Source organism: Eurytemora carolleeae, unplaced genomic scaffold, assembly GCF_000591075.1.
Source record: "Eurytemora carolleeae unplaced genomic scaffold, Eaff_2.0 scaffold58, whole genome shotgun sequence".
In the NCBI taxonomy this organism is placed as follows: Eukaryota; Metazoa; Arthropoda; class Copepoda; order Calanoida; family Temoridae; genus Eurytemora; species Eurytemora carolleeae.
Genome location: NW_019396025.1, coordinates 84,200 through 111,127, shown reverse-complemented (window position 1 = coordinate 111,127; position 26,928 = coordinate 84,200). Strand labels below are relative to the sequence as shown.

The 26,928-nt window shown below is 32.5% G+C and overlaps 4 protein-coding genes across 7 annotated transcripts in view; all 4 read left to right on the top strand.

Annotated features, from left to right (window-relative positions):
• Nucleotides 1–1,950, top strand: part of LOC111708272 (uncharacterized) — a 16,782-nt gene extending 14,832 nt beyond the window's left edge. Inside the window, exons 15-17 of one of the 2 annotated variants that reach the window (XM_023481696.1) lie at nt 653–705; nt 929–994; nt 1,169–1,182. In XM_023481696.1, coding sequence (XP_023337464.1) covers nt 653–705; nt 929–977 — 102 coding nt within the window. In that variant the 3' untranslated portion in view covers nt 978–994; nt 1,169–1,182. Of the gene's footprint in view, nt 1–652; nt 706–928; nt 995–1,168 lie in introns of both variants that reach the window. The other variant, XM_023481630.1, reaches the window with a different exon arrangement.
• Nucleotides 1,950–15,216, top strand: LOC111707999 (bifunctional coenzyme A synthase). 2 transcript variants are annotated; one of them, XM_023481255.1, is made up of 21 exons: nt 1,950–2,000; nt 2,572–2,622; nt 2,947–3,018; nt 3,729–3,822; nt 4,415–4,494; nt 4,746–4,795; nt 5,259–5,339; nt 5,879–5,960; nt 6,800–6,867; nt 7,165–7,285; nt 7,568–7,626; nt 7,991–8,035; nt 8,388–8,432; nt 8,775–8,842; nt 9,365–9,476; nt 10,272–10,323; nt 10,635–10,707; nt 13,200–13,303; nt 13,668–13,767; nt 14,235–14,288; nt 14,681–15,216. In XM_023481255.1, exons 1-21 carry the CDS (start codon nt 1,966–1,968, stop codon nt 14,729–14,731), a joined length of 1,497 nt encoding a protein of 498 aa, XP_023337023.1. In that variant the 5' UTR covers nt 1,950–1,965; the 3' UTR covers nt 14,732–15,216. The 2 variants fall into 2 exon arrangements, with proteins under 2 accessions (XP_023337023.1, XP_023337100.1); XM_023481332.1 differs by lacking the exon at nt 7,991–8,035.
• Nucleotides 15,217–15,219: 3 nt separating this feature from the next.
• On the top strand, nt 15,220–25,843 carry LOC111708411 (cytosolic Fe-S cluster assembly factor nubp1). Of its 2 annotated transcripts, none has more exons than XM_023481885.1 (12): nt 15,220–15,301; nt 16,519–16,591; nt 16,675–16,700; nt 19,115–19,217; nt 19,845–19,935; nt 21,346–21,427; nt 21,909–21,987; nt 22,380–22,477; nt 22,940–22,991; nt 23,646–23,694; nt 24,986–25,041; nt 25,545–25,843. In XM_023481885.1, the coding sequence occupies exons 1-12, from the start codon at nt 15,221–15,223 to the stop codon at nt 25,694–25,696; spliced, it is 942 nt and encodes a 313-aa protein (XP_023337653.1). In that variant the 5' UTR covers nt 15,220; the 3' UTR covers nt 25,697–25,843. The 2 variants fall into 2 exon arrangements, with proteins under 2 accessions (XP_023337653.1, XP_023337581.1); XM_023481813.1 differs by having other exon boundaries at nt 19,845–19,940; nt 21,351–21,427.
• Nucleotides 25,730–26,928, top strand: part of LOC111707916 (huntingtin) — a 44,669-nt gene continuing 43,470 nt past the window's right edge. Inside the window, exons 1-2 of the mRNA XM_023481137.1 lie at nt 25,730–25,842; nt 26,536–26,669. Coding sequence (XP_023336905.1) covers nt 25,757–25,842; nt 26,536–26,669 — 220 coding nt within the window. The 5' untranslated portion in view covers nt 25,730–25,756. The remainder of the gene's footprint in view (nt 25,843–26,535; nt 26,670–26,928) is intronic.

Here is a 26,928-nt window from a genome sequence, read left to right as displayed (position 1 = left end):
GGGTTGAATTTTTTTAGCGCATATTTGTTTCAAGAGTGTCAGGAAAAATTTTCAAGTGCAATTAATGAAGTTAACATTGATTTACTGTCAAAAAAGTCGCATTTTTTCACAAAAAACGCGCGCGCGCACGCACTTTTGCTCAGATTCCTTCAAAACCAAAAAATGCACGTAATATACATAATTCTGAGTTTGCATGCAAAAAATCAGCCTCCTACGACAATTCTAAGTTATGTTTAACCACTGTTTAAATTTTCCGGAGAGTAATACGTTTTGTGCCCCCCCCCCTTTAAATACATGACTACAGTCCCGTCAAGATTTATTTTCGACTAAAGGCAATTTTTGTAACAGTTTAAATGTAACATATATATCCATATAATAAAACAAGACATTTGCATATATATATATATATATGTTGCCTATAGCCGGCCAAACGGCTGGACCGATTGGGCTGAAATTTTTTGTGGACACTCATGGGTGGCCGGGAGTGTTATAGGCTTGAAAAATTCGATAATTTTTTCAATTTTTTTTTTCAAAATTTTTTTCCCACGGGCAATGCCGGGCCCTTCAGCTAGTTTTAAATGAAGTATTAATAGCTCTGCTATAATTATTATCAATGTTCGAATCCGGACCCATTGAACACGTCACATTTTAGTTCCCTGGATCCGGATCTGCAAAAATATATGGATCTACGTCCTACGGAACCAGGTGGCAAATCAGGGAAAAATGTTGCTCCCAAAACAGAGCTTCCAAACTTTTTTGGTTTAAACCAATAAAATATCATTGGGTTCCCTTTTATATTTAAACTTGATTTGATTTGACTAAAATTTCGGAATACCCTTCCAAAACCAAGTTTTCTTGCATAAGAATAGCGAAAACAAAAGAATAAATTTGTTGTTATTTTAAAGAAAATTTACATCGCTGATCTTAGGATAAGATTTTGCCGGGTGAGGAGGCAGCCTTCTCAAAGAAGAATTTAGATTGGAGTATGTTCAAAGTAAGTTTAAAACAAATGGTTTTTTAGATGTTTTTTATTCAAATTTAAGATTGATAATTAATTGTCATTGTTATTTTGTGAATTTTAATAAATAACATATACTTTTATCTGAAAGCTTTCATAGAATAATTTAAAAACCAAATAGATAATAAATTCTGTTATTACTTATTTCAGATGACAGAGAAGATTAAAACACGAATCATCAAGTTTGTTAAATCTTACGTCAAAAAGTATCCTTCATCTTGAATCTTAATCCTGAAAAAAATAGAGTTTGGTTGTAAAAACTCCAAAAGAAGTTTTTTTTTTGTTAAAAATTGTTAAATCTTTAGTGCTGTGTATGTTATATCAAGACTTGTGTCCCTAAAAAGACAACGTTTTGAGTTTATAATGTTTGAAAGGCATTTATGCCACGCATTTTTAAAGTTTGTCTGCTTAACTCAATCAAAATTTAACATGTTACCATTGTTTTTTAACCGAATTAACTAATTGCATTCTTTTTAATGAAAAAGTTCATGCAAAAAATGAAATAATATGTTCACTGTACAGTATCAACACAATTTTTTGTATTGGCTATACCACAGAACGAATAATTAAAACAAAAATTGCCTTTATGATAATTTATTTTTGTAAAAAAAATTGTTAAATCCTTAGTGCTGTGTATGTTATTTCAAGACTTGTGTCCCTGAAAAGACAATGTTTTGAGTTTATAATGTTTGAAAGGCATTTATGCCACGCATTTTTAAAGTTTGTCTGCTTAACTCAATCAAAATTTAACATGTTACCATTGTTTTTTTAACCGAATTAACCAATTGCATGCTTTTTAATGAAAAAGATCATGCAAAGAATGAAAATAATATGTTCACTGTACAGTATCAACACAATTTTATGTATTGGCTATACCACAGAACGAATAGGTAAAACAAAAATTGCCTTTAAATAATCTTTATATTTTCAGATGAAATCTTAAGAAAATGTCAACGACTCATCTGACTATATTAGCTAAAGGGTAGGTAAACAGTGACAGATATCACTTAAATCAAAAATTTCTGATTATACTTTATGAATTAACATTATTACGCCAAACTATAGTAAATTGTTTGTAAGAATAGGATTAAAATCGTAAATCTTAAAACTGAAGAGCTGCTGAGTAGAACAAAAATGTTTTTGGTTTTCTAATTAGTAACCGGATAAGTTTTCTTATCTCATTCTGGTGTATACAATCATGAATCCGTTTTTAAAATTGTTATTTAGTACCCGACAAATACAAATTAGCCAATTTCTTTTTTAAAATTTTTTCTCAAATTCTTGCATCCAAACATAATGAAAAGTATAATATCAGTTCACCATTTTAAATGCGTGTTTGAGAGCAAAACGTATTTTGTTGTCATTTTGTCACTGGTATCCGGGTTCTTGGATATGCATTATGCATGGATTCAGAGATTCCTAAGCAATACTGGGATTGGGATTTATGGATCTGAATACTTTAGCGGATCCAATGGATTCTAAGCTCTGCTAGAAAATGAGGATCATAGCTTACACCACCGATCACCGCACTGCTTTATTAAAATATATTGCAGGGGTTGGAGTCAGGTTATAAGAAGAATAAAGCCTCTCTGTACACATATCAGGAACGTTGAATTCAATTTTATTATTGATTAGATTTTTTTAAAACCTGTAACTGTTCTGAAACTTAAGAAATACCTAAAACAAATCAAAAATTTTCTTTTAATTTTCTAACAAAAAAGTTAATTCAAACTTTTAATCTTTAAAGTGTATAAACATAAGTTTTTGCATTTGAACTCAAAAATATGTATTTTAATTGCTTTAGTTATTAATTTTGCTTTTTGTTAAAATATAAACAAAAATTATTAATTAAACTTATTTTTATCTGAAATATTCAACTTATTAATTTTATCTGAAATATTTTTTTTAAATTGAATAATTTTGTTCAGAGGATCGGCTCCACACGGAACCAAGGTTTATCTCACCTTCAACCCTTCTCTGCATTCACAACTTAACAATAAGTAAGTACATGGGCTTACTAGTTTCTTGATTGATTGATTGATTAAAATATATTTCTATGAGCCATAAGGCGGGCTCTTTCAAAAATAACATATGCAACTGTCTATTTTCTTCAGTTGTCATCACTCTTTACTATAATAGGAATTATGGAATCATAATATGGGTAAAATGATAATTTGTGAGTTCATTTTATTTTACCAGGCTCTAACATTAAAGTTACCTACAAGAAAATACATTTTTATCAAGAAAACTTATTGTTTAATAATTATGTTGTAGTTTAACGATTACGATTATGTTATTATTTTACAAAGTAAATATTCACTTTTAATGTTTTATATCCTGCATTCTTTGGACAAGTTAACAAACTCATTAAAAGACAAATTTCTAAAATTTTCTTACTGCTGTGCTCGGCCCCCTTAGCATGTTCTAGTTGGTTTTCTTTTACCACCCTGGACTAACCAGGGCGTAATGCATTTAGTTTTGTCTATTTAATTCAATCGGGTTTTGACCTGTGATTCAACAATCTTTACGGATTTGGCTTTTTTCTACTTTTTCATCTGAAAGGTATTTGCCGACAATTATAAAGAGAAAAGGCGAAAAATTTATTTTTAATAAGTCAAATTGTGATCGAAAGTCAAAGCTTGTTGGGATAAGAACCAAACTGTTAAATCCGTGTGGTACATGTCTTCTATTTACTAAATTGCATGTTTAGATCAGTTGCTGGTTGGGGGAATGTCTGCTCCTCTATATATTCTCAACTAGGAACTAAACAGGATATATATATCAGATTCTTAGACCAGGACCAGGTAGATACAGTGATCCCCAAATTAATGTTGAAATTGAATTAAGAAAATCCGGAATTTTGGTGATTTTTATTCTTTCAAATTTTTTTAATATTTTGAATTTTTGAGATAGGTAAAATATCTTTGTTTTATTATAAGGAAAATACGCATACAAACACGTGTATTATTAAAATATGTTGATTTCTTAATTTAATTCCGCGCATTTTCTCCAAAACGACTCATCTGATTTGTTTTTCTACTCGTCTAATTTTGTGTAAAAAATAGGTTCGCGGAGTTTTTAAAGGGCTCATCAGAATGCATATAAAAATATTTTTAAATTTCATTCATATTTGTTAAAAATGAGATTGCCAAAAAAATGCTTCTATAAAATGCAAGACCTGTTATTCAGTCTTTTTTTTTGACTAACCCGATAAATATCTGTTGGCCAATGCCTAGTATAACAAATTTCTCAACTCAGATAAAAAAATCCCAATGAGGTGTATATATAATTGAGAGTATGTTTTTGGGAGAAGTTCATAATAATGCTTTCTCTAATGCTTCCAAAATCATTTATAATTTGTTATATTTTAGTTCAAATAGATGACCCTCTTTTTAGGGAAATGCTAAAGCTATTGATATTGAAACTCTGACCGAAGACGACATTAAGACAGATAAAGAACCAACAAGCACAGACAGGTGACAACATGATAATTATTTACACCCTCAAGTCTCTTGAGAAATACATCAGACATAATCAGTTTTTGGATTTTTTGAAATATTTAGTTATTTTCCAGTAGGTTGACCAACTTTTAAATAAAGTCAATTAAGGTCTTAGTTACATGCATGAAAAGTTCTAAAGTTTTATCATGTCGTTGTGGTTGGTTTTACGATGTACTATCGTCTAATTAAATCTTAAATCTTTTTCTAAAAATAAATGATTTTAACAGGTTGTACACAAATGTTTGCCTCGGGGGCACCTTTGACAGACTTCATGCTGGTAAACATTTTATTTATAACTAGTTAAAGTTCCCGGCGTTTTCCGGGGATTTTTTTGAAAGTGAATTTTAAAGAGACAAATTTTGATTTTTGAATAAAAGATATTGATTTTGTATTAAAAATAATTTTTGAAGTAAAAAATTTAATTTTTGGAAAAAATCGATATTTTTAAGCCTATGTTACTCCTGGGGGTACTTTAGGTTCCCTCAAAAAAATGTCTGCCCATCCGGTCCAGCCGTTCGGCCAGTTATAACTGACATATATACAAACAAATATCTATAAGCGAAGAGCTTTTATTATATAGAATATAATACAAATCTTAACTGTTTGTTTTGTAAATAGAATAATTATTTACATATAATAAATGTTTATTTTCCAACGATTTGCTTTGTAACAACAAATGTACATAAGATTGTTAAACTGTCGTCTTCCTATTCCTCAGTTTCATGGGTCCCACTGTACAGGTCACAAGATTCTACTGACTACTGCTCTTCTACGCTGTACAGGCTGTTTGACTGTAGGAGTCACCAGTCCTTCTTTACTAGGTGCTCATTCATTTATTTATTAATTTATTCATTAATCCATTCATTTATGTAGTCACTCATTCATCCTTTAATTTAGTCACTCATTAATTTATTTAGTCACTGATTCATTTATTTAGTCACTGATTCATTTATTTAGTCACTCATTCATTTATTTAGTCAGTCAGTCATTCATTTATTTATTTATTCATTCACAATTTTTTTATCAAAACAGACATTTATTTTCTTCACTTTCATTACTTGGGTTTTTTTTGATTTTATTTGATTTTCTTAATCATTTTTTATTATTTTTTTCCAACTTATTTCCAATATTCATTAATTTTTCTATCAATCTATTGATTTATCCCTTCGTTAATTTTTCTTCCATTTTTTCAACTAAATGTGTAAAATTCGTTTTTTATTCACATTTATTCACGTTTAAAGTTTATTTTTCTATTAACTTCCTACAATTTATCATCTACCTTTATCTTTGTCACATTAATGAAACATTTTTTATATATTTTCAATAGTGTTTTTTTCAAAAATGTTTTTATTTATGTTAGGGCGGAAGACCCTGTGTGAACTAATAGAACCATTGGAGAAAAGAATTTCAGTTGTCAAAGAGTTCATACAAACTGTAAACAGGTAAACAGCTGATTTTAAGCAAGTCAACAGCTGATTGTAAATAGTTAAACAGCTGATTGTAAATAATTAAACAGCTGATTGTTAACAGAGTTAACAGGTAAATAGTTGATTGTAAACATGTTAACGCTCATTTGTTAACAGATAAACAGCTGATTGTAAACAGATAAACAGCTGATTGTAAGCAGATAAACAGCTGATTGTTAACAGATAAACAGCTGAATGTAAACAGATAAACAGCTGATTGTAAACAGACAAACAGCTGATTGTTAACAGATAAACAGCTGATTGTAAACAGATAAACAGCTGATTGTAAACAGATAAACAGCTGATTGTAAACAGATAAACAGCTGATTGTAAACAGAAAAACAGCTGATTGTTAAAAGATAAATAGCTGATTGTTAACAGATAAACAGCTGATTGTAAAGTGTTGATTAGGCGATTTTATAAAATGAAATATATGATTTAAGTGGAAAGACATAAAAGTGAAACTCCAGATTACTTAATTAAGTACGTAAATCATTTCAGTTCTGTAAAGATGAGTTTGAATTTTTGTTAATAAATAATTTCGTACATAGTTTACTTTACATTCTGCTTCAAATCATTTATATTTTATTGTTTTGGTTTCGCTTAGATACCATTTTTGGGAATAAAAAGCGATTCTTAAACTGGATATTTTTTTCTCACTAAATATGCTCAACATTTTTCACATGATCATATTAACTGTTCTTGAAAATGTTTAAGGTTTTAGACTTTTTAACACAGTTTGGCAAAATGTTCCATGGGTTTATCATTTACAAAACATTTCGCAATGTATTAATTCACCTTTGTTTATTGCCTAGGAATATTTCCCACAACGTTGTTGAGATAACCGATCCTTTTGGACCAGCCATAGTTGATCCTGATATAGGTATTGTTTTAGAAAATAATTAAACAACAATTATTTACTTAAACAGTAAAATTGTGAAATCTCAAGTTTTTGTTCAAATATTAATCACTTTATTTTTAACAATAAAATCTTAACGAAATTAAAACTTGTTATTTAGTCAGAATTTGTAAAACAAATGCAGCTCATGAAATTTAGCTGGATTTCTTATAGAATATTGGAAATAAGACTAATAATCTGTAGTAAACAAACCATACATCGAATACTGATATTATTTTATTTTTATTTTTACACTCTGATGCTGACTTCCTATTGTTGTAGAGTGTATAGTTGGTAGTACTGAGACGGAGAAGGGTTGTTTAGCTATCAATGAGAAAAGAAAAGAGAAGGAATTGAAACCTCTAGATATTCATATTATTGATCTAGTACAAGATGACAACAGGATCATAAATTTTGATATTATTATTATTATTTATTTTTATTTTTTTTTATTATAAAATTAGCCTAAAATGATTGAAGATGCATGTCCAAGAAGAAGTTGGAAAACAAGAAATATAGAAATGTCAATGGTTTCTCACAAAAATATGAGTGTTAGCAGACGTGCGAGCACCCAATATATTTGCATTTACTATCATCTACCTATTTATAAAATATAAATATAAAATTATTGAAAAAAGATTTAGATAAAAAAATTGGAATATTTTCAAGATTTGTGATATTGTAGAGAAGAAGTTCATGAGGAGGAGAAAATAAGTTCTAGTTCAGCTAGAACCAGGGTTTTAGGAACTATAATTTATCAGCTCAAAATAAAAATAAAATAAAAAAACATTTCTAGATATGCTCATTCTATCTTCAGACGTTTGTGTTTGGGCACACTTTCTGAGACAAAAAAAATAAAATGAAAAATGAAAAGAAGGAACTGAAAAATGAAAGAAAAAAAGAGGAGAAATTTAAAGAAAAATTTAGTTCTTTCTGAAATACTTTATTTGGAAATTTTTATTATTAAATAATTGGTTTAAATTTTTCTTTTGTCTTTGAGAAGATTACCCTTTTTCCCTTCTTTTCCTAGATAAGTTATTCTAATGAACCATCGTTTAGCAAAAAGTAACACGGATACCAATTTAAATTAAATACAAAATATGGTCAGGTTTAGGAGAAGCTGCTTGTACTAATCCTCAAGCTAGCTTGCAAGGGGAGTATTTTTCGATTTTTAGTTTGGAGAAAACTGAAGAATTTCATTCTTATTTTCTTGACATTGCATTAGAATAAATATTGCATAACTATTCGTGTTTCAAAAATGTTCAGTAGTAAATTTATCTATAGTTAAACTCAAATATCTACATCTTAAATACCTCCAGCTTCTTTTTTTTTGGATGCAAATAGCTTCTCAATAGCGCTTAAGAGAAAGAAAACAGGCAAAATATCTATCTTGGGAAGGATCTGGTAAAAAATTGAATTAAATGGGGTCTTGGTATTCATACATTTTTCTCAAAATATTGTACTGAAATCTTGTTAAAAAAAAAAATGATAAATATTGTAAACAGGACGGCGATTAAGAAGTTCCCTTCAACCCTGGGACAGGTCAAAAGGTACATTGCGTACAGGTTGTCCCAAATTAGATAAAATTAAGATAATATGACAGATATTTCTACAACTTAGATATAGTTTCAAAAAAGAAATCTGTGCAAATTCCTAAATATCTTCTTTGATTTTGGAAGTTGTTAGCCAACCACATTTTGGAAATCCCAAAATTCTTGTTAACTCTTGATAATATTGTGACCCAAGTAGAAGTGCCGCATACATTAACAAGTTGAAAACAAATATTATTGGGATCATTGATGGGAATTCACAATTGAATAGTAGCTAAATATTAGATGGACACTTTATTCATGATATTTATTGTGTTTTTAATAAAATGTTGATTTGTTTAGGTCCGTACATTATTGGACTTACGGGGGGATCAGCTAGTGGGAAATCTAGTGTTGGGCGGAGACTGAAGGTTGGAAACATCTCTAAATAGTAAAAAAGATTTTTTATTGTTAAGAGACAAAAAATAAATTGTCCTGTCCAGCAGTTGAGATTATTATTGGTTATTTATAGTACTCGAGTGATGTCTTATCCAATATCATTGAACTGGGTCAGTCTTTCGACTCTGATCAATTGAAGTGTCACATTAGCTTGTTTACAAATCAGAAGCAAGTACGTTCAGAGGTTCGGAAAAAATTAATCAAAGCCCAGTTTTGGCTCCACAAGAAAATTTAAGTCATGGGATTATAAAAATAAGCCCAATCTGACCAAGACTAGGTTCTTCAACACGCCTGATACCTTCTCACCAAAACTGGACTTTAATTATTTATGTCTAGACCTCTGAACGCAAATGCTAAATAAAGTTTTATTTGCTCAAATCAGAAAAAAAAATTCTGGCACAACTATTTATAAAAAATACTCCTTCCATCCGCCTTTCCCCCTTAGTGGGGGGGGGGGGGTGTAATCCTTGAAAATAATCACCCCTAATTGCAAGGATATGGGAGCTGGTCTGGTGGATTGTGATAAACTAGGACACTCTGCTTACCTGCCGGGTTCTACAGCTTTGAAGAAAATAGTTGAAGAGTTCGGGGACCAGGTTCTAGCAGGTTTATAATTAATTTACTTATCTACGGTGTAAAATCAATACACCAGGCTTTAGACTTTTGTTGTGACCCTATCTATGTGCATCTTCTCTATGTACAATTTAAAGCAACAACAAATAAATTTACATATTAAATGATAAATTTTCATGGATTTTTAAAATTTAACAAAAATAAAAAACTTTTGGACACAATTTTTATAATTTGGAGCATCCATGAACTTTCCCTGGGGTTTATGTCCCACAAAAATTTTGGGCCGGATCGGTTCAGCCTTTTTGACAATTTTTGAATTCAAACGGACAGACAAACAGACAAAAAGACAGAGAGACAAGCAAAGTATTATTTACTACGCTTTCAGGAGTATTTCAATTGTGAAAATGTTCTCCTTGTATACATTGTAAAACTAAAACAAACAAAATACATCAAGGATTTTATTGCAAAATTTCGTTGATTTTCGATATTTTTATGAAAATCGAATTTTGTTTTAGGCCAATTTTTACAATTTTGATCATCCATGAACCTTTCTTGGGGTCATGTGAGGTCCCACACAAAATTTAGGCCCAAACGGTTCAGCCGTTATGATGTTTATTGGATTCAAACAGACAGACAGACAAACAGACTAGAAAAGTATTGGGGGGGGGGGGGGTAATTGATATTTTCTTTTCTAAGTCAGATAATCACTTAGAGAATACACCATGATCATTCCATTAAGAGTAGCAAAATAATCCATTTAAATAATGGAACATGAAATAATCTTTTTGTATTTTTCTACTTGACAATAATACTATTGATATTTGTTAGAAGATGGAACAATAAACAGACGGGTTCTTGGGGGCATTGTTTTCAGTGACAGGAAAGAAATCTAAAGAGCTTAATGAATTCTCAATCTGAACCGTTTTCTAACTTTTAATTTATGGTATTCATTTAAAGAAAGAGATGGAAACAACAACAACGGATTTAAACCAGGGATTCTTTATGAGTCTTAAGTTATGATTAATAAATAACCTTTTTTTAACATTTGATCCACTGTAAAGTAGAACCAATTAATTGATCTATATTATGGTATCTCTTCATTTTTGGGATTTTTACCTTCTTGTTTTAATTATTTTCTGATAATCTAAGAATGATCTTTTCTATTTAACTTTTAAATTTTGGATTCGCTAGATCTAAGCTTGAAGTTCTAAACCAGATTGTGTGGCCTGAAATTGCTAGGATGGCTTTAGAGCAGGCGAAACAGGTGAATAAGGGAATATATTTACCCAAGAAATTATTCCCCGCCCCATCTCCTCCCACATGGTTAAACTTCCCCCATTTATTTTCAAATATTCATTTTATTTCTGTCAACTGCAACTTTTTTGGGGAAAAAAGCAATTTCAGGGGAAATTATTTCCTAAACTAACTCTTGGCCCATTTCTAACACTGAGTGTTAGAAATGGGCCAAGTCTGTAAAGTTATCTTTCATAAACATATATATATATAAACTGAAATATATATATGTATATATGAAGCTGGTGGACTGCTTTTGTAGCCGCTTAACACGGGCTACACTGTTGTAGTTAACGGTGACAAGAAGTTGGGACAGAGAATAGATTCAATACCTATTTTGTGACCAATTTCGAAGAGCCAGCCTAAATTTGTCTTATGTCTTATGTCTTATCTTTAAATCCAAGCCATGTTGAACAAAACTACACCATACTATTATAAAAAATGGCTAAAACTATTTATTGAAACAAATAATGTAATCTTTAAACTTTAAGAACTAAATGTTTATTGGTGATATTTACACATTACAGATTCATCAAACATGAATTTTTAATATACATAGATTATAATTATTAGTGGTGAAGGGAATATAATTTTTTGATTTTCTTAGTTTAGAACATTATTTTAAACAGATGTGTTTAGATTTAGTTTGTGGTCAGGCAGGGTTATAATCATAATTAAATTTTCACATTTTGAACAAACAGAAAAGTTCACAAGGTGCTCATTAATCTCTTTAAGAAGGTTGATTTAGGGTTGGTTTCTTATGCAACACAGGCACATTTTGTATTGCAGATTGTCTTAGATCTGTAGATTGGAGACCAAGATTACTGTCCATCACATTTAGCACATAAACTACTCCTGTCCTCCTTCTCAATCCTTATTATGTCTGTGTTCATGTCTAAGTCCAAGGATATTGCCAAGTTGTGTCCCAGTTGTACCTACACTTCCCCCCTCTCCAGCAGGAACAGGTAGCACTGCTAAGCAAGTTCCTCCTGGGGTACTGATTATCTCTCCTGGATTTTGAGTTTCTTCCTCAGCTCTAGTATTGTTTTCCTTCTTGGTACTACAAGGTGTACTGCACAAGGTTTCCTTACTGCAGGGATCAGTAAAGGTTGTATTGTATGTATGTTTAACCTGTTGATCTAACCTGACAAAACCTGGCTGGATTTAGGATTCTGATTCAGCTGTAGAATTCAACCAGGCCTTTGCAGGGGTAGATATTTTTCCTGTGCCAATGGAGTAAAATTCAAACTCTTGTAAAATCTTCTGTGCCAGTCATTGCAGTTGCATCTTGGAAGTTTTCTCATGTAGACATCGATATTTTGGGACCCCTGCTGTCTTACCAAAACTACTCATACATCTTAACAATGATTGAAAGGACTACTCGATGTCCAGAAGCTGTTCCTTTATTCTCCATCTCAATAGAAGTTTGTGTCAGAGCTTTCATCTCTACTTTAATCTCAAGGTTTGGAGTTCCAGCTACTTTGACGTCCGACAGGGGGCACAATTCATGTCATCCATCGGGTCCGAAGTATGCCGTGTCCTCGGAATTGCAACCTCTCAGACTACAAGTATTCATCCTTTTCAGCTCCAAGTTTCTTAGTAAGATGGAAAAAGCAATAGCATGTTTCTCTATTCCTTGACCTCATCATGTGATTCATTCACAGTTTGTGTTTATTCGTGAAGATGCTAGCAAACATTCCATTGCTCCTCTATACCGTAGTCCTTACCTGGATGTTGAACAGCGGAGCAAGTTTTTCGGCCTACAGATTGGAACCAGAGTGGACTCCGTATCCTGTGATTTCTGTTCTCCAGTAACTCAAGCTGCACCTCCGCTCCGATGATGCCTGCCTCTCCACCCCAGCAGAAGACCTCCGGAACCTGCCTCCGCCATAAAGTCTTCCTATTTTAAGAAGTAGAAATCTGTGAGGTTCCTTGCTAAACCTGATGTAATTCGTAGACGGAACTTCTACAGACAAGTACAAGATAGAAGATCCTGCTCCGCCTTGACTCCATCGTACCTTCTAAGGGAGTATTGTTGCGGAGGACGATCCCTGTGTTTTAGTGAGAACAGAACGTGGTGGAGAGATATTAGCAATTCAGCTTAAAGAATAGTTTCCATGTTCTCGATAAATATCTAGATTTTTTAAAGTTTTTTAATAAATTATAGATGTTGAACTTTGTCGTTATTTGAGCGTAACTGAAGTAATATCTAATACTCAGCGTTAGAATTGGACCAAGTGTTAGCTTTTGAACTGATGTCCCCTGAATTTCATGTAATTCCTAACTTAAGCCACAACCCTAAAACAAAAATATTTTTCGGGCGCTTTTTTTCTACAACATGCAACTTTTTTTAATTTTGTTCAAAAGAGATTTAAAGTCTCTTTTGTGATTCGTTTATGACACTGTAAAAAATGAGTCCCTGAAATTGTGTAAATAGTCTTTTTTTATCAAAATTTTGATTAGGATTGGGAGGCTGGTCATGAGGTTGTAGTGCTAGATGCTGCTGTACTTCTTGAAGCAGGCTGGAATTCATACTGCCATGAGATATGGGTCTGCCTCATACCTAGGTATACGTCAATCACTTCAGGGTAATATATATTTCTCTGGAAAATCATTTTACCGGGAAATTCTTTGAATTTTTTAGGTGCAAGTTTTTTTTTAAATTCTTAAGTTAAACTTTTGAGGAAAAAAAATCTTAATTTTTCGGGAAACACATTATGCATAACGGCAAAATAGCCTTGCAAGTTGTTATAGTCCCAAGGTAAAATTTTTTTACTTATTCTGACCTACAGCAAAATTTGATCTGTGATGTGAAGAATACATTTCCAAAGATGATCTGTGGGATTATTTTTAGGTTTGTGTTGGTACATTTCTCCTTCTCATTGTTTTCGGTATTTTTTGTAGAAAATAAATAACAAGTTTTTTTTCAAGGGATGAAGCTGTTTCCCGAATAGTTTTACGGGATGGTAAAACCGCTGAGGAGGCTGAAAAGCGAGTTGACAGCCAGTGGTCCAACCAGGAGAGGTGCAAGGTGGAAAACAATTTTTACATTTTCGAATTTTGATTCTGAAAAATTTTCTGAAGATTACTTGATTTAATCATTTTTAATTTTAAATCAATATTGTGAAATTGTCAGGAAATAAATATTTTATTTTTTGGTTCAGAAATAGTTTAACCAGTGATAAACATCACGTAAATCTTGAAAGTGAAGGATTTAAGTTTAATTTCAAATCAAACCATTAATCCAGGTTTTTTAAATTTTATTTATCTATACTTCTTTAACTTATATTAGGAACCTAATTTAAAGAATTTGAGTCAACTGCCTACCGCTGGTTCAAATTTGAACAGCCGATTCAAATCCTTCCTCAATCTTTAGTTTTGAATCAGTGTTTCAAATTTGAACCAGCAGTAGGTAGTTTAGCGACGTAGCTCAAATGCTTAAAATTCGGTCTCAGCTTATTTATTCCGGAAATTGTTTGAATATATTTCCTGTTTTAGGTAGCCCACACTGTGTTTTGTACTCTTTGGGATCAGGAAGTAACACAGAGACAGGTAACAACATTTTATTAATTTATTCAAAATCATGATTTCATAAAACGAGGCCTGAACGGGGCCTGAACAGGGCCTGAACTGGGCCAATTTTTAACTGAAGTTCTGCGGTTTTATCCGATATAAGGCCGAATTCAACGAATTTGTACATCATCAGACGCGGTTCAAACTTGGTTTGTTCAACATAAAATTTAAATCAGTGTTTCAAGATTTGAGCTAGTGCGCAATTTGAACCAGAGATTGGCCGTTCAGAGACTCGGTTCAAATTTATTAAACTCGGCCTCTGAACTTTATGGAAAAAGTATTGAAAAAATAACCCCCCCCCCCTCCCAAAAAAACTGTTAGGAGAAATTAATATCTATGATTTTAGTCAAATTAGAAGAAATATTGTTTAGGTGGAGCTTGCATGGAATAGACTGCGTGAAGAGCTTGAATTATCAAGCTAGAGCTAGAGCAGAATATATTGTAAAATCAGTGTATCTTATCATGACCCAGGGTTATGGGTTTAGAATCCGATATTATTGTTATTATTAATGTTAGCATCATTGGCAAAGTTATTGGTCAGTTGTGTTGTATATCATTTTACTCTATTTTATTTTATTTTACATAGACATGTTTTAAAGTAAATTTTATTTTGATTAACATTAATTATTGATTTATTTTGTTATTATTATTATTGTAATATTTCCAAAAGCTTAGAATATCATGAATTCCTTGATAAAGTCCAAATAAGTTCATTGATTTACAATCTACATGTTTCCATAAGATTGAATTGAAAAGGCATCCATAGTCTTCCTTAACTCATAATGAATAATTTTGTAATCATAACATTTTTATTCTGGAATGTGCCTTTCCTTCATGCTGCCAAATGAAATGACTTGTGTTTTCATGATCACTTGATAAACTGGAAAGTGTTATCAATATTTCCAGATAAAATGAGTACTTTAGAGGCACCTGCCCCGGAACACTGTCCTGGAACCGGAACTGAACTATCAGGGAAAGTTGACGCATGTCAGGTAGACTTCCTCTTTCTTCCTCCTCTTTCTTCCCGTCTAATGACCTTTTCCTTCTTTAGTTAGAACTATATCTTATTTTCCCCCTTCTTCGTATCTTTTCCGTCTTTACCTAGAACTTTTTCTTCTTGTTCCTCTCCTTCTTATCTTTTCTTTCTTTAGCTAAAACTATAGCTTCTTCTTTCCCCCCTTCTTTCAATCTTTTCTTTTTTCAGCTAGAACTATATCTTCTTCTTTCCCCTCTTATTCTTATCTTTTCCTTCTTTGCCTAAAACTCTTCTTCTTTCCCCTCTTATTCTTATCTTTTCCTTTTTTAGCTAAAACCATTTCTTCCTCAAGTCTTCTTATTTTTTCCTTCTTTACCTAAAACTATTTCTTCTTCTTTCTCCCCTTCTTCTAATCTTTTTCGTCTACAGTTAGAATTATATCTTCTTCTTTCATCCTCCTCTTTTTCTTTTCTTCTTATCTTTTCCGTCTACAGTTAGAACTGTATCTTCTTCTTTCATCCTCCTCTTTCTCCCCTTATTCTAATCTTTTCCTTTTTTAGCTAAAACTATTTCTTTTTCTTTCTCCCCTTCTTCTAATCTATTCCTTTTTTAGCTAGAACTCATTCTTTTTCTGTCTCCCCTTCTTCGTATCTTTTTCCTTTTTTAGCTAGAACTTTTCTTTCTCCCCTTCTTTTAAATCTGTTAGGGTTGTCCAATTATTAATATTTTAATCTGTTAATGGATGTCCTAACCAATTTAATCTGTTTAACAATATCCAAATCTAAATATAATTTGTTCAATGATTTCCAAATCTCAATATATATTCTGTTTACGGATGTCCAAAGCAAAATAGTTTAATCTGTTAAGAGATGTTCAAACCAAAATATTTAAATCTGTTTGGATGTTAAAAACATAATATTTAAATCTGTTAGGGATGTCCAAATCTTAATATTTAAAAAAATATTTTTAATTGTTAAACAATATCCAAATCTAAACATATAATATGTTTAGGGATGTCCAAATCAAAATAAGTAATTCAGTTTAGGGATGCCCATTGTCAAAAAAAAACTATTTTTCAACTGTTTAGAGATGTTATTGTCTAAACTAAAATATTTAAATCTTCTTAAGGATGTCCAAATCTGAACAGTAAAATCTTTTTAGGGATGTTCAAATCTAAATATATACCCTGTCAAGTGTTTAGGGATGTCCAAATCTACATTTTAATCTATTTAGGGATGTCCAAATCAAAATATCTGTGCTTCAGCTGGCCCGGCAGTCCCTGATCCTGATATTGCAACTATTGCAGGAATGATAAATGTCCTATAAACATTAGAAAATTAAAATTTTTTCACAGTTATTATTATTTTTTTCACATTTTTTATGTTACAGAGAGGTTAGCAGATGTCAAGCACAAGGTATGATTTAGTTTGTCTAGAAAAAATCAAGTTTATGAAGGGTTTTCTACAAAAATATATCGTCAATTGAACATTTATTGAAGTTTATTTAATCCATTTCATTTTTCTTTTCCCATTATTTTTTTACTGACTGTGAGAAGCAGACAACTGTGGAATAGGAAGACGACTTTTAGACCCAAGATATGATTTTAAAAAGTCCTTTAGCATGAGAAACAGCAATTGTGAAATGCTCAAAGACTATTACACTTAATAATGTTAAAGGTACTGGTAAAAATTTTTGCGTTATAGCAACATCAAATACACTTAAAATACTGCCTAAATGTCGTTTTTGTGCATATTTCAGTGTATTCTCAATTTAATTCTCAGCGTCGGAACGAACAATAGAAATGCATAACTATTTAACCAATATATTGTTTATATGCCACCCCATACACAGAAATCTAGTCTTTAGTTTAGAGTTTATTTCTTGATCATCATTAAGCTGTGAAGCTGAAAATATAAACGCAATTAGCCTGATATATTTATAAATTGTGATGAATGGTAAAATGTTGTGACCAGAGAATGTTATTTGACAGAATACATTAAAATCCAATATTTCGAGATGTGATCTCTGGTGAAATGTTTCGACGAGATTAAAGGATTTGAAGAATATATGAGAACTTTATAAAAGCTTAAAATATCTGTTTCAAGAAGGCAAATGAGAATATTTTACGGAATACAATGGTGTCACAAGCTTTCTAATATAAATCTCACGGTTGTAGTTGGGGCTTCACGGCTTCGGCTACTTCCACTCGGGCATAACAGTATCATTGCACATGTCATGCTAACTCTGTAACCCAAGTACTCCTAAGGGAGGCGGAGGGTTGCCGGGAGGGGTGGTTTCCTGGTAACATTTGTGTTATTGGGATGTCCTAATAGATAGATAGATAGATGGCGGTTTGGTTTTCTCACACGCTGATCCAAATGTCTTCTGTTGAGGTTTTATCAGGTTTCAAGTTCTCCGTGTGTCAGTATTATTTCTCCTGCGAATGTAAAGAACTATAAGCAACTAGTTCTCATTGTGGATATTACAGAGTTGATGTAGATTAGGTTTATTAGATAATTACAGGTCGTTGAACTTTGTCTGTAGGTTGACAATAATAATAATAATAGTAATAAGTGTGTCCTGGCTGGGAACATTGCGTAATGCAATTCTTCCTTGATTCCGTAGGATGAATGCACGTAGATCAGAATACTCATTCTGGAATTTACCTAGATACAATCTCTCAAGAGCGACAGAAGTACATAGTACAGAAACAAAACGTACGGTCGTCCTCAGATTCTTTCCGCCTGGGAGGTTTTCCAGACTTAGCTGTGTATTGTAGATCACCGTGAGGTCCCTCTAGATCACTGTGAGATCTTTGTTAAAGCTGAATGGGAGCAGGAGGTTGAATATATGATGTAGGATAAAGTTGTAGGAAGCTCTGGTAAGGATATCTCGTATCAGTCCTGTTCCACATCTGCTTATGTTTGTGAGACAAACCTAGCCTCTTTGAAGTCCGGGTTATATTGATCACTCTTGATGATCAACTGGATCAAAAAAACTTAAATGTCATTTGAATTAACGCATGGTTTTAGATTATTTATCATCCTGCATATATAGTTCTTGGTTGAATCACATTGGTTCAGCCGCCTTATTTCAGGCTGTAGTTTATCCTGCATAGATAGTTCTTGGTTGGATCACATTGGTTCAGCCTTCTTCTTTCAGGCTGTAGTTTATCCTGCATAGATAGTTCTTGGTTGGATCACATTGGTTCAGCCGCCTTATTTCAGGCTGTAGTTTATCCTGCATAAATAGTTCTTGGTTGGATCACATTGGTTCAGCCTTGCTTCTTTCAGGATGTAGTTTATCCTGCATATTTAGCTACGCTCGGAAGGATAAACGCCGGGTTTAAATAAATACTTTATTACTGACTAAATTTACTTTATCAATTTAAGAAATAAAAATAATATGTCTATTCATGGTGACGTGGCAGATCTGAGTTCTTCTTGCCGCGTCTCTCTATCCGGTTTAAACTTGGATCGTCTTCCGCCACACATAGATAGTTCTTGTTTGGATCACATTGGTTCAGCCTTCTTCTTTCAGGCTGTAGTTTATCCTGCAGATAGTTCTTGGTTGGAACACACTGGTTCAGCCTTCTTCTTTCAGGCTGTAGTTTATCCTGCATAGATAGTTCTTGGTTGGATCACACTGGTTCAGCCTTCTTTCAGGCTGTAGTTTATCCTAAAATAATAAACAGTCTTACTAGTCCACAGCTGTATCTTATTTTTCTGCTTGCTTCTTCAGCTGGGAGAAATTAGTAATGCGTGCATTTCTGGCGGAATATTTTCTTCTGTTTAAGATTCTTCTCCATGTTTTACTTGTTTTTCTACAGGTTCTGGTGTTATCTGGTAAGGGTGGGGTTGGAAAATCCACTGTGACAGCAAACCTAGCGAGATGTTTAGCCACTAAACCAGATCTTAACATTGGTATATTAGGTTGGTATTGTTTAATCATAATGTTTTTCTACATTTTTATATTTTTTCATTTTAAGTAAACGTTTTCTTTAACGGCGAATGTTATAGCTTTGGAAAAAATCTGAAAATGGACAAAATTATTTTTATAAAATAAGACTTTTCAACAGTGCGATATTATTAATAATTTATAAATTTAAACATTGAAACTAATGAAATTCTATATATATATAAAGATATCAGTATATGTATTGTTTTTGTTTGACCTTTTTTCCATTCTTATGTTTGTTTTTACAAAAACAGAAGAAAATAACTTCTACAACTTTTTGATAAAGTTAAAAAAATTAGTCTACAGAATAGTTAAGAAATACATCCACGGAAAATAATGTATTTTAAAGGGAGTGTTCGCTAAAAATTGAAAGAGAAAATTGAATTTAAAATCGAATGGTTTAAATCTTTTTTTTCATCTAATCAGTTTGACAATAGTTTAATAAATTATGTTTTAATTACGATCAATTAAAATTCTTCAATTTTCTCATTTGTTCCGCAGTAGAGGAAAAAAAAGATTGATTCTATTTAATTCCAAATTCAGGTTCAACCTATACCCCCTTTCATTGTTCGCGAACACTCTCTTGAAGTTTAAATTGTTAGATATTGATCTATGTGGTCCTAGCCAGCCCCGGATACTTGGTTGTGAGGGGGAGGGAGTTCATCAGTCTGGATCCGGTTGGTCGCCAATATTTATAGGAACCATACTCAATACTCATCCATTACTCATCCATACTCATTAATACTCATCCATACTCATCCATACTCGTCTATATTCGTCCATACTCGTCCATGCTCGTCCATACTCGTCCATACTCGTCCATACTCGTCCATACTCGTCCAAACTCATCCACGCTCATCTTTACTTATCCAAACTCATCCATACCCATCCTTACTTATCCAAACTCATCCTTACTTATCCATACTTATCCATACTTATCCGAACTCATCCATACTCATCCATACTCATCCACACTCATCCAAAGTCATCCATACTCATCCATACTCATTCATACTAATCCATTATCGTCCACACTCGTCCATAATCGTCCATACTCATCCATACTCATCCATTCTCATCCATACTCATCCATACTCATCCAAACTCATCCATACTCATCCATACTCATCCATACTCATCCATTCTCATCCATACTCATCCATACTCATCCAAACTCATCCATACTCATCCATACTCATCCATTCTCATCCATACTCATCCATACTCATCCATATTCGTCCTTACTCGTCCTTACTCGTCCATAATCGTCCATACTCGTCCATACTCGTCCATACTCATCCATACTCTTCCATACTCATCCATACTCGTCCATACTTATCCAGACTCATCCAAATTCATCCTTACTCATCCATAATCATCCAAACTCATCCATACTCATCCAAACTTATCCAAACTCATCCATACTCATCCATACTAATCCATACTTATCCATGCTCATCCATACTTTCCAAACTTATCCATACTCATCCAAATTCATCCATGCTCATCCATAGGATTCTAATATCCTTTTTCACTTCCCTTCACCCCTAACCTAACCTACTTTAAGATATGATACAATTTTAGGTCGTAAAATTCTTAGATCAGAAAACACTCCTTTAGATCGGATATGATGGTACCAGGATTCAGTATTTGTCTTACCACCTCTTAGACTAATCTCAGCTTTTTTTTTGCCATCATTTCTTACTGGTACATTATAAACCTATATTTTTGTTGATTTCCTTCACAATATTCAATTTTTTTTCAAATCAAAATTAAATCTTGATCGACAATTAACTTAAATTTTCTCTCAAGTCAGGTCATGTCCCGCAAAAAACTGACGCAAATAAACATATAACTAGCATAAGCGCCCAGCGATGTCCGAAAATAAAATAAAAAACTTGGGGGAAAAATTTCAAAAGAAATGATGTGAAACAAGATTAGATTATTTTTAACGGTGGTGAGAGAATCGCACTGGAATCCCTAAATTTCAATATTTGAATAAAAAAAGCATTGATAAAGAAATTTCTCCTTGAAAAATTCTAGCTAAAGCTGAGGGAAGAGCTTTATTATATAGATAAGTCAAGTTGAGTTTGGTTTGGTGAGTATAGATGATAATCTGAGTGTGATGTCTGCTGGTTTCCTTCTACCCTCTCCAGATGCTGCAGTTATATGGAGAGGTCCGAAGGTATCTATATCTACTTATATATAAAAAAAGTAATCTGTGTTTGATCGTTTGTTTGTATGTCCGATCATAACTCAGGAAATCCTTGACCGATTGGCCTTAAATACTGATTGGGAAACTCAGGAGAACCACGGGAATGTTCTTAGCTTAGCTATAATATAGCTAAAATCTTAATTTACAATAAAGTGCGGGTAAACGGCGCATAATTACCCTGGGCAACGCTGGAATCCCAAGCTAGTCTATCTATAATCTATATAGTATATATACTAAGTAGAATCTCTGCTTGTCTGTCTGATCCTAACTCAGGAACACCTCGATAGATTTATTTTAAATTTTGATTAGGAAACTCTTTTAAACCACGGGAATGTTCTTAGCCTGGTTTAAAAATATTGGAAAAATCAGTTTCATGAGTTATATGGAGGAAACTGGATTCCGTATATTTTCATGTTAGTTTCTTCTTTCTCAAATTCAATGTTATTTTTAGAAAAATGGTTTGATCAAACAGCTTCTTAGAGATGTGGATTGGGGTGGGTTAGATCTACTGTTGGTAGACACGCCTCCAGGTAAATAGTCAGCTGTCAGATTAAAGGGACTGTAAGCGTAATTACATGTGGCCCTCCATGTTAAGATCGCATGAACGATTCAAAACTATACTCTTAAAAGTTGATCAAGTATGAATTAAATATCAATATTTAAAATTTGGAAAATTGATCATTTTCAATTGTGGGTTCTCTACTAGAGGGACTTGCATGTACGATTCAAAACGGTGCTCTTAAAGCTTTGACTGATCAAGTATTAATTAGGTATCAATTTTTATAATTTTGAAAATTGATTATTTTCAACTAAGGGTTGACGACAAAAGTGACTTGGTCACTTGCGCAGAAAACTGTATAGCAATTATCAGAGATCAAATCAATTTTACTCAATGATGTTCAGAGTAATAGTTGTTTACTAGGTACAAGTGACGAGCATCTGTCTATTACTCAATATCTGTCAGCTTCTGGGATAGATGGAGCTGTCATTGTTACAACTCCACAGGAGATCAGTCTTCAGGTTAGAACTAATTTGTATTGTTTTTGTTGTTGTTATTGTTGGTTTTGTCAACTTAGATACTAGGTACTTTAACAAAGTTATTTTCCCTAGATGGAATTTCCCAAGAGTATTTTCCTAAGTCGCAAATTCCCAAATGTGAAATTTCCCAAATCTGACTTACCCGCTCGGCCTCTTAGTCCATCCGAGCAGGAGCGAACGGCCTCCTCCGAAGACCTAAAGTAACTTTAAATGAAAATTTGGGAAGTTGCCGCTCGAACAATTGTGACCTTGGGAAGTCGTCCTTGGGGAAAATGCCTTTTGGAAAGTACCTGTGTTTGGATTTGATTTTGTTATTATTTTATTTATAGCTTCAGAGCTTATTCTGTTTTTTGTAAAGTTTCTATTATTATTTTTTTTATTTTTCAGTACTATTTTTGTTTTTATTTTTTTTGTTTCTATTATTAAATATATATTATATTCAAGGATGTGAGAAAGGAAATCAACTTTTGTAAGAAAATTAATCTTCCTGTTCTCGGTAAGAACTTGTTTTTTGATTAATTGGATTTTTAATTTAAGATTTGTACAATAAGACGTAATAAGGAAATTCACATTAAAGCTGGCACGTTAAAAAACAGAAAACTTTTTAGGTTCAATATTGCTCTGAACTATGAACAAACCAACAGGAATTTACTGTAAAAAATATTTTCTTTTCATTTCACCAGTTGTAAAAAATATCTTGTACAAAATATTGTATGAATTAATTTCATTTATATAAATAAAATACTTAAATGTTGTTATTCTGCTGTTAATGAGGGGTTTCAGACGCAAACACTTTTTCTTCCATCCGAAGAAAGTTTGGCCAAATTTTCCTAAAAATTGTCTAAGATTACAATAGAAAATATATTTGTATTTTAATTATTAAAAACTAGCCTTAAAAAAACTATTGCTTTACATGCGGTATTATTTAGAGTAATAATGCGCAAAATTTGTATTATTCTTTTTATATTCACAACAACAGAATCACTGGAAAAATGTATTTTGTTTTAAGAATTCGATTTTCTGTTTTGGCATGCAGAAATATAAATCTTGAACTCTTACAGAAAAGTTATCCAGCTAAGACAAAGTTTTGCGCTATTGCATATCGGAAAAGTTAACCCTAGGATGAATTAATTGTATAATATTTGTTCAGGTATAATAGAGAACATGTCCTTGTTCACCTGCCCCAAGTGTAATGTTAGGAAAGAAACCTTAAATATAATTTTTTTATTATTTTCAATTGTTTCTTGAATCCATCGGATTTTTTATATCTAAAAAATAAAATTTAAAACGACTAATGATGAAATACCTTAAAGGGACTGTACAAGCAATATCTCAGAAGTTTGTGAGTCGGACATGCCACCCTTGCAATAGAGGGTCAAATAAACGGAGCCCATACAAAACATATCGTCACTTAACTTATCACCACACAAATTATCACCACAAAACATATCTTTTTTCAAAACTTATCAGCGACAAAACTTATCAAACTACAAAACTTATCAAACTACAAAAATTATCCAACAAGTCCGCGAATTTTAAGAGAAAATTCAGTAAGCTCTCAGTTTCCCAGCCCCTTTCTTGGCAGACATGGTTATGAAGGAGGATAGCTTGGGAGTTCCAGGACACCAAGATAAGAGTAAATCTAGATACAAGCGAAGGTCACAGAACAGAACGTATAAAAATGTTTTAAAAAATAAATTTTGTAGTTATTTTATAAGTTTTGAGTTTGATATGTTTTGATAGGTTGATAAGTTTTGTTGGTTGATAATTTTTGTAGTTCGATAAGTTTTGTGATGATAAGTTTTGTTTTGAAAAGTTTTGTTGTTAGATAAGTTTTGTTTTAATCAGTTGTGTGGTGATATGTTTTGTGGTGATATGTTTTGTGGTGATAAGTTTAGTGACGATATGTTTTATATGGGCTCCAAATAAACATGCGTCTACAGGTCCTTTCAGAAAGGGGGGGCCAATTGACAAGTTGTTCTCAGAAGTTTGTGAGTCGGACATGCCACCCTTGCAATAGAGGGTCAAATAAACATGCGTCTACAGGTCCTTTCAGAAAGGGGGGGCCAATTGTCAAGTTGTTCTCAAGAACACGCCAAATTCTGTAATACACAATGAAACATGTTTCCGTGGGTGAAAACTCAGTCTGCATTCAATTTAATTAGGCTAATGTCGAAACAATAATTTACATTTTCGACAAGAGTCACTGGGGGGGAGTAGTCCTTGCAATGTGCTTGCCAACCTGATTGCTTCACGTACAAGGGTGCTGGAACGTCGGAGAACGTGCCGGTCGCGGGGTGCAATTTCAAAAATTTATATTTTGCAACAAAAATTAAAAATAATGAATTTTAGAGAATTTGGTGTATTCTAGACTGCCTTGAAGGGAAATCAAAAATAACCACATGTTATAAAGAAAAAAAAAACTCCAGAAATGTAAAGACAATAAATTATGATGTTTAAAACTGATATTTGAGGAATCTGTTTCTTTAGTTCAGTAATACTACCCAGCAGTACAGGAGGCGCAGATAAATTAACAGCAGACACAGGAATCATGCATACAAACATACATTATATTTAAATGAAAAAAGTAAAAAAAAAAATTTGAAATGTTTAAAGTCTGTACTGTTGACATTTTATTTTCGGATTCTTTAAGTTGAGTCTTTAAGTTGAAATAAATGGAGTCTTTAAGTAGAAATAAATGGAGTCTTTAAGTAGAAATAAATGGAATACAAGTTAAACTTAAGGCATTTCCCCCAAAAGTCAGCTAATTTTCATAAAAGATTTTCTTAAAATTTTCTTAAAAGTCAGCTAATTCTCTTTAAAAGATTTTTAGTTCCAGAAAAGTCTATATTCAGCGAAAAAAAGTGCGTGGGGGGAAAGGATTATTGGGTGTGTGTGTGGGTGGGGGGGGGTAAGATTAAGAAAACATTTAAGTAATTTGTTTTAAGAGTAAAAGTAAGGTTAGATTATTATTATTGATTGTATTTTTAAGTGCATATAACATTTTGTTTTAACAAGATTAATTATTTCCAATTGTTTGTTGATAAAGGAGTCCCGCTGTTGGGTCGTCTACCCCTGGATCCTGTAGTTGGTAGAACCTGTGACGAGGGAACTAGTCTCTTCTCTGAGTATCCTAACTCTAGGGTAGCTGCAGAGTACAGGAATATCACCCAGTCTCTGGCAACCATCATCAAATTGTAACTTTCTGTGATATTTTTTATACATTTTATTTGTAGGGTAAAAACTTTTTTCAAGTTAAAAATGGCGACTTTAGAGAAGTTGGTGAGAACAGTGGAAGCTCTAAAACTTCATCAAACCCCCTCAATGTCATTTGATGAAACAATGACGTTAGTATTTAAATATTATATTCCTCCATCGAGATAAAAGAAACTTAATTTTTTTTATGTTTTAATGCTTTATTTTGTTGTACAAAAGGTTCATCAACTTTATTTGTAATGGTTCCAATAGATGTAATTTATAGAATGTACATGTCTGATTCTCGACGGTACTCAGAAAGGTTATGTCTGATCAAGACTCTATAATATTTTCATGTTTTTCTCTTCGAAATTGATTGTTTTAACCGTGGATTCTCTCTAAAATGAAATGCCGAATATTGCGTTAGACACAATGGACGAAATAGTTTTAGAATTAATACTTTCTTTCAAGATTCAAGAAAAAACGACTATTCAGACATTTTTTGAGGGAATCATGGATACCTGTTTCCGGGGTGACATAGGCTAGAAAAAAATATGGATTTTTTTTTAATTCCACAGGCAACCCAGGGCACAGCTAAAATCATGTACCTATATTTTTATATAATGATTACGCCATCATAAGCCAAAATGGTCAATGGTTATCAGTATCATTTGTAAAAATGGGACATTTAAAATTTGTGGATAAGTTAATTTTTAAGCTTCTGGTAAGACTGTCACAGCAACATCAAAAACACATGTTGTCCTTCTTTTCTATAGTTTTCTGGGCCCCACTGTATATATCCCTTATTTGTAAGAATATTGCTGGGTAAAAGAATCATTATTTAGGAAAAAAGAGAAGATCTCGCATTGTGCTTCTGTAACAGATGTCCTCTGCAACCAAGGAACTAAAAACAGTCCAGAATCCGCCAAATATTTGGCAATGGCGATGGATATGTACTTTACTCTGTTAGATGACCAAGGTGAGATTAAAAACAAAAACTGACTCGGATCAAATATTCATGGCTTTTTGTTTTCTTTAAGAACATGAAAATTGATCCAACCTGAAGTGGAAGTTAAAATCTAAGTTGGAAAAGGTTCCATGGATGGTTCCCTCTCTGAGCCCGAATTCAAAGAATTTGAGCCGCGGCTTGAATATGGTTGGTTCAACTTAAAATCGTATTAAAGTTTTCAAGATGTAAGCCGGCTCTCAATTGAAACCGGTTTTGGGGGGATTTGAGA

What these genes read in the sequence shown, in the direction of transcription:
- LOC111708411 (XM_023481885.1), top strand. Translation starts at nt 15,221, where the DNA reads ATGAGTACTTTAGAGGCACCTGCCCCGGAACACTGTCCTGGAACCGGA. An exon ending in GGAAAGTTGACGCATGTCAG is followed by an intron (nt 15,302 to 16,518) that starts GTAGACTTCCTC and finishes TAATCTATTTAG; the next exon opens with GGATGTCCAAATCAAAATAT. An exon ending in GTTGGTAGACACGCCTCCAG is followed by an intron (nt 21,988 to 22,379) that starts GTAAATAGTCAG and finishes GTTGTTTACTAG; the next exon opens with GTACAAGTGACGAGCATCTG.
- LOC111707999 (XM_023481255.1), top strand. Translation starts at nt 1,966, where the DNA reads ATGTCAACGACTCATCTGACTATATTAGCTAAAGG. An exon ending in CACCAGTCCTTCTTTACTAG is followed by an intron (nt 5,340 to 5,878) that starts GTGCTCATTCAT and finishes TATTTATGTTAG; the next exon opens with GGCGGAAGACCCTGTGTGAA. An exon ending in CGGGGACCAGGTTCTAGCAG is followed by an intron (nt 9,477 to 10,271) that starts GTTTATAATTAA and finishes GATATTTGTTAG; the next exon opens with AAGATGGAACAATAAACAGA.